This window comes from Miniopterus schreibersii (genome assembly GCF_964146895.1).
Source record: "Miniopterus schreibersii genome assembly, chromosome: 14".
In the NCBI taxonomy this organism is placed as follows: Eukaryota; Metazoa; Chordata; class Mammalia; order Chiroptera; family Miniopteridae; genus Miniopterus; species Miniopterus schreibersii.
Genome location: NC_138114.1, coordinates 5,388,210 through 5,396,975, shown reverse-complemented (window position 1 = coordinate 5,396,975; position 8,766 = coordinate 5,388,210). Strand labels below are relative to the sequence as shown.

At 51.2% G+C, this 8,766-nt stretch overlaps 1 protein-coding gene and 1 pseudogene across 2 annotated transcripts in view; one reads left to right on the top strand and one right to left on the bottom strand.

Moving 5' to 3' along the window:
- Positions 1-494: 494 nt before the first annotated feature.
- On the bottom strand, positions 495-980 carry LOC308567244 (large ribosomal subunit protein eL21 pseudogene; annotated as a pseudogene). Its single transcript has one exon. The product of its transcript is annotated as a large ribosomal subunit protein eL21 pseudogene (transcript).
- A 1,163-nt stretch (positions 981-2,143) lies between these two features.
- FRMPD2 (FERM and PDZ domain containing 2) overlaps positions 2,144-8,766 on the top strand; it is a gene marked incomplete at both ends in the record, with an annotated part of 78,055 nt that continues 71,432 nt past the window's right edge. The window contains 3 exons of the mRNA XM_081158580.1: positions 2,144-2,267; positions 3,899-4,056; positions 8,091-8,156. Of these exons, the coding sequence (XP_081014706.1) occupies positions 2,144-2,267; positions 3,899-4,056; positions 8,091-8,156 (348 nt within the window). The remainder of the gene's footprint in view (positions 2,268-3,898; positions 4,057-8,090; positions 8,157-8,766) is intronic.

Here is an 8,766-nt window from a genome sequence, read left to right as displayed (position 1 = left end):
TTTTTTGGAAAGACTGGTCTGTCTCCACTGAATTATATATAGAAATGATGGTCTTAATTAGCCCCACCAGCCTAGACTTTTAATGCATTTTTTTCTGATGATAGAGTGATTAGAAATAAAAACAACTTTTGATGTTTCTGTAAGATATTTTATTTTGAGATTCAGAGGTTTCCTATTTGAGAATCATAATCTTGTCCCTCTGTTTTTTTATTTAAAAGTAGCCTTGCGGTGTAGTTATAGAGCTAGAAAAACATAAGAAGTTACAAAAAAAGTATAAAAACACAGAATAGGAAAATGTTAAAAATATATAGAGTTGGAAAAGAGCAGAAGGGGAGTGCATAGTCCATTAGTTTCTTTCTTTTTTTTTTTTTTTAGGACACAAGTTTTCTTTAATTTTCTTTTGGGGGGGCGGGGAAGGGATACCACACTTCTACCCAATTAAGAGAAACATTTTTATCAGTACAGAGGTTTTTTTTTTGGTATTTTTTAAACACTTATCGTGCCATGAATTCACAGGGAATGGGTTCCAGCAGCTCAGGCTCCTTTCCATGGGTCCTCACAAAGTGCGCTTCCCTGGGTGGAGCAGGCCAACGCTTCAGGGGAACCCAGGTCCCTTTCTCTTCGGCTTCCTTCTTTTTCGGATCATTTTCCTTCCCGTGCTTCGGGAAGCTGTCTCGGCTCTTAGAGCACTTAATATGCTCAATACGCACATTAATTCTCTTGGCAAGAATTTTGCCCTTAACTTGTTTGTTCACAACAATGCCCACTGCATGCTGGGTGACACTGAAGACTCCTCCAGGTTTGCCATGGGAACATTTGTGGGCCATTCCTCTTTGAACAGTGCCCATTCCCTTGATGTCTACAGCATCACCTTTCTTGTAGATGCGCATGTATGTGGCCAAAGGAACAACTCCGTGTTTTCTAGAAGGCCTAGAGGACATTTAGCTGGCGCCTCTGCTCTTTCCCTTGGTGTTGGTCATTTTGGTGAATTACTGGCAGATGGCGGTTCCGGCCAAAAGGAACTATTCCATTAGTTTCAAACAAAGTTTAAAAAACGAAATAGGAAGAAGAGAAAAGAAGAAAAGAAGAGCGACTAGGGAGGGCCTGCCCTGCCGCTGTGCCCTGTCGTCTCTGGGCGGGTCCTTCTGGCTCTTCTGCCTCCCCTGGGATCAGCAGTCTCTTTTCCCAGCCTCCCTGTGATGCGGGCGACACCTCACACTTAAGGCTCCTGCCCATGTCTGGCAGCGCCAGGGGGAGGTGAAGGGGCAGCTCTTGCTCCCGGGGAGCTGCAGGTCCTCTGGAGGCCAGGAGGGGTCTTAAAGGCATGACCCGAGCAGCTGGGGGGAGAGCCTGGATTAGCCAGCCTTGCGCTCCTGTAGGAAGCTCAGTGACCCGAAGGTTAGAACAGCCCGCCTGGCCGCCTCCTGCTGCCTCGTACCTGGCTCTCCTTGCTGGCGATTAGCGGGTGGCAGCTTTGCAGGGGGCAGACACCCCGCAGCTCTGGCCTGGAGGAGCGCTTCTGAAGAGAGGAAGGGAAGACCAGCCTCTTGACCCGCCCCCAGCAAAGCCGGTGACTGCTTCCCTGTGAGTCGCACCTTTTCAAACCACGGGCCTCTACTCTGTCCAGTGACTTTCCTTCTTCAGGCAGGTGTTGGCGACCATTAGAGACAGGACTGGTGCTGGAACCAAATCCAACTTTGCGTGTGGCAGCTGGAGAGGAAAGGACATGAATCATGTATCAGAGGCAAAAGGGTTGTTAAGGCACTTTCCCAGACAGAGGGGGACAGGCAATGGACAACACCTGGACAGAGGCTGCTCTGCAGCAGCGCACTCCCAGCTCCGAGGGAGGCGCATGCTCATGGTTCCTTGTTCATTCATTTATTTATCCACTTAGCCCTTCATTTGGGAGTTTACTTATTTATTGATTTGCTCATTCACTGAGAGCCAACTAGCCAGCCCAGCCAGCCCTCTGATGAACATTTCTTTAGCTTCCCCCATGTGCCAGCCCTGGGGACGCAGGTGATGAACACATGGTTCCCTGTGCTTCAGAGGGGCAGGACCTCCGGGGCCAGAGCAGTGAGTGCTGGCCCAGACGAGCTTCTGGACACTGCAGGGGCTCTGCCACATGTGTGTTTCTGCAGGCATGAGCCCAGCCTCTGTGACCCTGGCCAGTGCCCTGCAGGTCAGGGCCGAAGCTCTGTCAGAAGAGGAGATCTGGTCCCTCTTGTCCCTGGCTGCTGAGCGGCTCCTGGAAGACCTCTGTGAGGGTAAGAGAGTGTGTTTGGGATACTTGAGCTGCAGGGGTTGGGGATGGAGTGGGGGTGGTGAATATGAAGCTTCTCAAACAAATACATTTCTGGGTGTTGCTGCTGCTACTTTTTAAAATATGTTTTTATTGATTTCAGAGAGAGGAAGGAGGAGAGAGATAGAAACATCAATGATGAGAGAGTCATTGATTGGCTGCCTCCTGCACACCCCCTACTGGGGATTGAGTCCAAAACCCAAGCATGTGCCCTGACAGGGAATCGAACCCTGACCTCCAGGTTCATGGGTTGACATTCAATCACTGGCTGGGCTGAGTGCTGCTTCTAAATCAGTCCGAGGAATTATAATAAGTAGGCACCTGGCACCATCCATGGAGCTGCACTGGAGGGCAAGCCTGTCTCTTGACTCGTGGCTGTGGCAGAGTGTAAGAAAGGCGTGCTTCTCTCTTGGCGCTGCAGGTTTTCCAGGCAGCTCTGTGGCCTCTTCCACCACTTGGGCAGTCTGGGCACAACCAGAGACAGGAGAGGGGAAGCCCCCACACTGCCCCCTGCCAGATGCTGCACCAGTTTGTGTCCCATCAGGAGCTAGAACCCACTCCTGGTCTGAACAGGGAAGGCTAATATAAAGAATAGGAGAGTAACTATAAGATGTAAGGAAACTACATGGTCCCCTAGGGCTGAGGGCAGTCCCAGTGGGGAACAAACTTTGGAGGGAAGTCCCCTCCCCGGGTTGGGATCCAAATCTGTGCCTGCTGTGTCTGGGTGGTGGCAGGTGCGGATGAGCCACAGCTCAGGAGCTGGTGCGGGTGGGGGGCCTGGAGCCTGCAGCTTCTGTGTAGACAGGTGACCACTTGGCGAGGCAGGGCGGGAGGTGGCTGAGGGGCCAGGTGTCCTGGGCATATGTTGGCATCAGGTGTCCTAACGCACACACCTCTGACCCCAAGAAACAGCAGTGTCTCTCCAGCGCCCTCTACCGAGAAAGCTGCACATGGCACCTGCTGTAAAGGTGAGATGCTTAAAGGCTGAAGCAGGTACTGAAAGGTGGATTTGTAGCTAAGAGACAAATCGACAACTGGGACAAGCACTGAATCCCCACTGAGATATAAACTCGGAAGTCACACACGTTTGGGGGCTGCCAGCCCTCAGTCAACACCCCCCCCCCCCCCCGGTGAGATCTCACATGCGCAGTCCCAGTGAAGGGTGCCAGCACAGGGAAATGAAGGGAGGCTGTGCACCTGCACCAGCTCCATCATCTCCCTGAGTCTTCACTACCTCTGCCCTACCCCGGGGGTCTGACACATGGCTCCAGGATGCCCAGAACACCAGTGGTCTGGGTCCCTGGCCTGGCCTGACTCCAGAGAACTCGGGCTTCTCCTTGAGACTCCTGGCCACTGATGAACTCAGATGCAGGGGTTAGTTTCCTTGCCACAGCTGTTGCCACCTCTGTAGCACATGCTCCTGTGCACGCATGCATCATGGTCAAATTTATTTCATTCCGTGTTTGCCAGGGGCCAGCCCCCAGTCCATCCCAGAGGGGCTGCTGCAAGGCCTCTGCTGGGCACAGTCCCACAGCTGGCCAGCCAGGTGGCAGGTGGTGGTCCCTGTCTCTACAGCCCACTCTGCCTCGGTTTCAGGCTCCTCGGACTATGTGGTCTGCCCCTGGTCAACCTTGCTTTCTGTGTTTGGAAGTCTTTCTTTCCAAGGCCACGTATCTCACATAGAGGCCACTCCTTTCAAGGCCCCTGAACTGCTCCGGCAACAGAGCGACAGTGAGCAGCCTGATGCATCTCAGGTAAGGCGTTGTGTCCCTGCTGGGGGAGGCCTGGGCCTCGGTCACCCCAGCTGCCCGCGCCCAGCCCAGCCCAGCCCAGGGGACTCTGAGGCAGACGGTGTTTAAGGAACGTTGTTCCCAGGCTTTCTTGCCGTCAGTTTTTAGCTCTGAGAGGATGACAGGTCAGCATCTCTGTGTCCCAGCCTCCACACCTGTAATGTGGGGTTAGTATGACCCAATCCCTTAATTTATTATGAATGTTCAGGGAGTTCTGGGAAAGCTACAGGTAAATGGTCCGCACGCTGGTACCATTGGCAGCTTGTAGCAAAAACCCTAAGAAGGACCTGATCAGTCCTCAACTAGGAACTTAGCCTAGAGCGTGAGTAAAACTTGATTGAGCTGCACCAAGGTATATTTTGTGTTGGTGACATTAGTGATAAACTGGAAAGAGTTAACGTCCAGTGAGAGTGGATATGAAATAAGACAGTATTAAAATGAGTCTGTAGGAGCTAACTTAATGACTGTAAAAGAAATTAAATATATGCATGTACAGCATGATTCTAGCGGTGCACACGCGCGCGCACACACACACACGCCAAGGTGTCTGCAGGGATTGTTTCTCGGCAGCGGCACTGGTGACTTTTGCTTTGCCATGGATACGTTTCTGCTTCTGAATAGCAACACGCTCTAGTTGACATTAGTTTCGATGTTAAAAAGAAGAAAATCTGAGGAGAGTGTGATGTAAGGCAGGTGCAAGCTCTGAGCAGGGCGCAGTGGTGTCTCATCGGGGAGTTCTGTCCCTGTGTCCGGTCCTTTCGTGGGAAAGTGCTGGTCTGGATTCCACTCTCCTTGGGTGCATTCTGGAACAGAGGCTGCTCTTCCTTTAGGCTCAGAGAACAGGGCCTCGACTGTTGCCAGGTTTGGCTTGTTTGGGCCCACGTGTCTCCAGGTGAGGTCACAACAGTGAAAGCATCAGAGTCCCCTTGGCAGTGGCCCTGGCTCTGTCGCCCTACAGGCAGTTGCCCCAGCACTCCTTGTCCCTACACCCTTCCCTATACTGCCAGGATCCCATGGGTGAATGCCTGGGCTCCGGTGTTTCGCACAGACTTGGGTGCCTCTCAGATTCCCTCTGTTTGGGTTTCTTGGGTGGCACTCCACGCACAGCATGTTACCGCCCACACTCTGGACTCCGCTAAGAGGCCACATCCTGAGCCCTGGAGCTGATCTCAGTGGCCACTGCAGGGGCCTGCTGGTGAAACCTGAACATGCAGGGAGCTGGTTTTACATGGCGTGAGCCCTAACCCATGGAAAATGTGAGGCGGGCGGAACTGAGAGGGTGCGCTCTCCCCTCCTTCTTCCCTCCTGGTCTGCTTTGATATGGGCAAGTGCTGCGAGCCCTCCAGGGAAGTCCTGAGTGCTGGATGGCTGGCGTAATGGCCCTGCACTTCCCATCTGTCTTCTCTGTGCCCTTGGCTTCCCGCACCTGAATGAAATGTCAGCATTTCACCCCGTCTCAGGTTCTGTTTTCTCAGGACCTGAGCTAAGACAGACCCCGAGTGCCCCTGGGCCTTCCCTGTCCGCCCCAGCACTCACTGCTGAGGGGTAGACTGCAGCTGAGTGCCCACTGAGTGACTAGTCACCCCTGCTCACCTGCTCAGAGCCTCTTAGCTGAGCTGGAGGAAAACATCCTGCCCCTCCTGCACCGGCTCCTGCACGCAGAGGGTGCAGAGGGCACAGACGGCGAGGGCTCCCAGAGGCCGCTGCTGAAGGAGGGGCGGGGCTCAGACCTGGGAACCTGGGAAGCTGCATTGCTGAGGGTCCATGCCAGGAGATAGGGTGGGTCTGAGCCAGGATAGCCCTCCAGGGCCAGCGTGGGGAGGACAGAGTCCCGAACCAACCACACAGCAACTTCTGTTGGTGGCTTAACTCTCTGGGCGTCTGAAACATGGCACGTGGGAATGTGGCTTAAGGGGCAGAAGCCACCAGCCTCAAACCCTGTTTATCAGGCCAGGAGGCAGGGTCACCTGGCCATTCTCTCTCTTACAGCTTCCCCACCAGTCAGCTCTGTTAATTGCTGTTCTCTTCCGTTTACCACAGGCTCCTCCCTTCATCCAGGGTGGCGTGGGCCCTGGGGGTAGAGTGGGCACTTAGGAGAGTGGCCCCAGGAGATGCGGAAGATTCACCTGCCTCCTTTTCTCAGGGCAGCATCAGCTCCAACCTGCACGTGGCAACACTCCCCTCCCTGCTTGCAGTGTTAGTCCCAGGTGCAGGTAGAAGGTGTGGGCAGGTCTCTAGCTGTCACTCATGCCACAATCACCCCCTCCCATGCTCATGGCAGACATCACTAATTGATTATGGTCTTCTTCCCACGGGCCCAGGAGTTACCTTCAGAGCCTTCTCGCCACCCTTCTTCAGGTGGGGTCTACCAAGGGGCCGGATTTGGGATTTGGGATGAAGGCTGTTGTCATTGTGGCCCTTGGCCTCGCCTAGGAAACTTTAGGAAACTAACTCGCCTAGGAACCCAGGCAAGTTACCAGGTGTGGGTGGTGTCAGATGCTGCTCTGGCCTCTGCTCTCAGGGTTATTTCTCTAGAAATGAGGTATAGCTTGTGAGCTTCCTGGTAGGTATCGAGTCATATTCATCAGAGGGGGTGTTGACTGGTTTAAAGGGTACAATTTTAAATAAACTATAGAGCTAATTGGCACACATGGCACTGGACACATACCCTTGACCTAGAGATATCAAAATCAAAGCCAAACCTATTTGCATTAAACTCAGCGGATTGCTCAAGTAACCATGCATTTTACATACTAAGCCTTGTTAATTCAATGTTTCCCTTTCAAAGTCCCAAAAGTAATTTCCTTAGAAGAGAGATCTTAAGGGGAATGTGCCTTGTCAATTATAATAGAAGCCCAATAATAATCATCATCATCAGCAGCAGTAGCATTTATTGAGGACTTAGTATGACCCAGAAGTGACAACGGAGTGGCTTAGGGCACGGACTCTGGTGACTGGCTTCAAGTCTAGGCTTTAGGTCTTACTTGTGCAAATTCCCTAACTTGTCTTTGCTTTTGTTTCCTTCTATGGAAAAAGGGGACAATTAAAATGCTTACTCACAGGATTGCGTGAGAACTAAATATGTTAATGTAAGCGAAAGATTCAGAGCAAGGCTGGGATCAGTGCTCCCTGCCCGATAATAACTGAAACAATTATTACTGTTGCCACCTGCAGACACTGACTCAGCCCCCAGGGGTCCTGGGCAGAACAGTCCACTCTAAAGGCGAGGGGACTGAGGCTCAGAGGAGTCAGGCGATGCTCTCACTAAACCACGCTGCTTCTGACAACAAATCATGCTTTAAACCTGCCTGAGCCACAGTGTGTGCTGCACGGGAGGCTTTGGCTACTAGAAACAAAAGCCTGAACCACAGCCGCTGAACCGCAGATGCCGTTATCATTTACTTAAAGAGAAGCCTGGGGGTTGGCCAGCCGCTCAGTAAATGTCTTCAGGAGTCCAGGCTGTGTGTCCTATTCTATTCTATTCTATTCTATTCTATTCTATTCTATTCTATTCTATTCTATTCTATTCTATTCTATTCTATTCTATTCTATTCTTCTCTATTCTCTATTCTCTATTCTCTATTCTCTATTCTATTCTATTCTATCCTATCCTATCCTATCCTATCCTATTCTATTCAGCTCCTGGCTTTCTGTTCTTGTGCTGTTGCCTCGTGGTCACAAGAGGGCTGCTATGGTTCCATGTACGACATTAGCCTTCAAGGCAGGAATAGGAAAAATGACCAATTAAATAGGTCCTTATTGTCAGAAAAGCAAAAGGCTTCTCAGAAGCCTCCTAATAGACTTGCCTTTGTCTTTCCCTAAAATTGGGTGTCATGGTCACTGGCTTTTAGCCGCTAGAACAGGAGGCAAAATTTTAAGAGTTGCAGATGGCTGTGGGCTAGCCAGCCAGCCAGTAGTGTCTGCCACATGCGGAAAGTTTTGGACCAGGAATAACAGAGGTGACTGAAATCTAATCATGTGCTCTTTCTCTTGGACAGACACATGTCTATTCTTTGGGAACCACCCTCTACTGGTCGGCAGGGTTTCACGTTCCACCAAACCAGGTCTGTAACCAAGATAGTCTGTGTTGCCAGGTTATGTCTTTGGATTTACTCAGCATTTTTTCCAGGGACAACCTCTACTGAGCTGTGTGTCACCATGCTATCCTCCTAGGTTCTAGGAGGCACTGCCAATGGATTATAGACCTCTCACAGAGTCCAGAGACAACCTCAGAGTCCTCTCCTGGTCCACTGGCAGCCACCGTTTAGACTTGGCCGGCAAGATGAGGCTTATTTGCCACCCCCTTGGAGGAAGTAGCAGGCTAGAGGATCGGATAGCTGCTGAAGACATATTTATAAAATGGATTTAGAGTGTCCTTCCTGGAGTTAGACGCTCCCCTGAGAATGGTTCTCGCTGCATGGATTTAGGAAAATGCTCCCTATAGTGTCTTTCTCTCAAAGATTTTTCAGAGCAGTTTCTTAAAGACTCTGAGAAAAATTAAAGCATAGAATTTTTTACCTTTATCATAGCATTTCACAAAACTTTTGACTATGGAATATTTGTGTGTATAAATTTTGGTCTGACACTATAAGAAATGAGTATAACTAGGCCATACACTGGAGGACCCTGCCCTCCCTCCCTCCCACCCATCCATCTCACCCTTGCCTCCCCCAA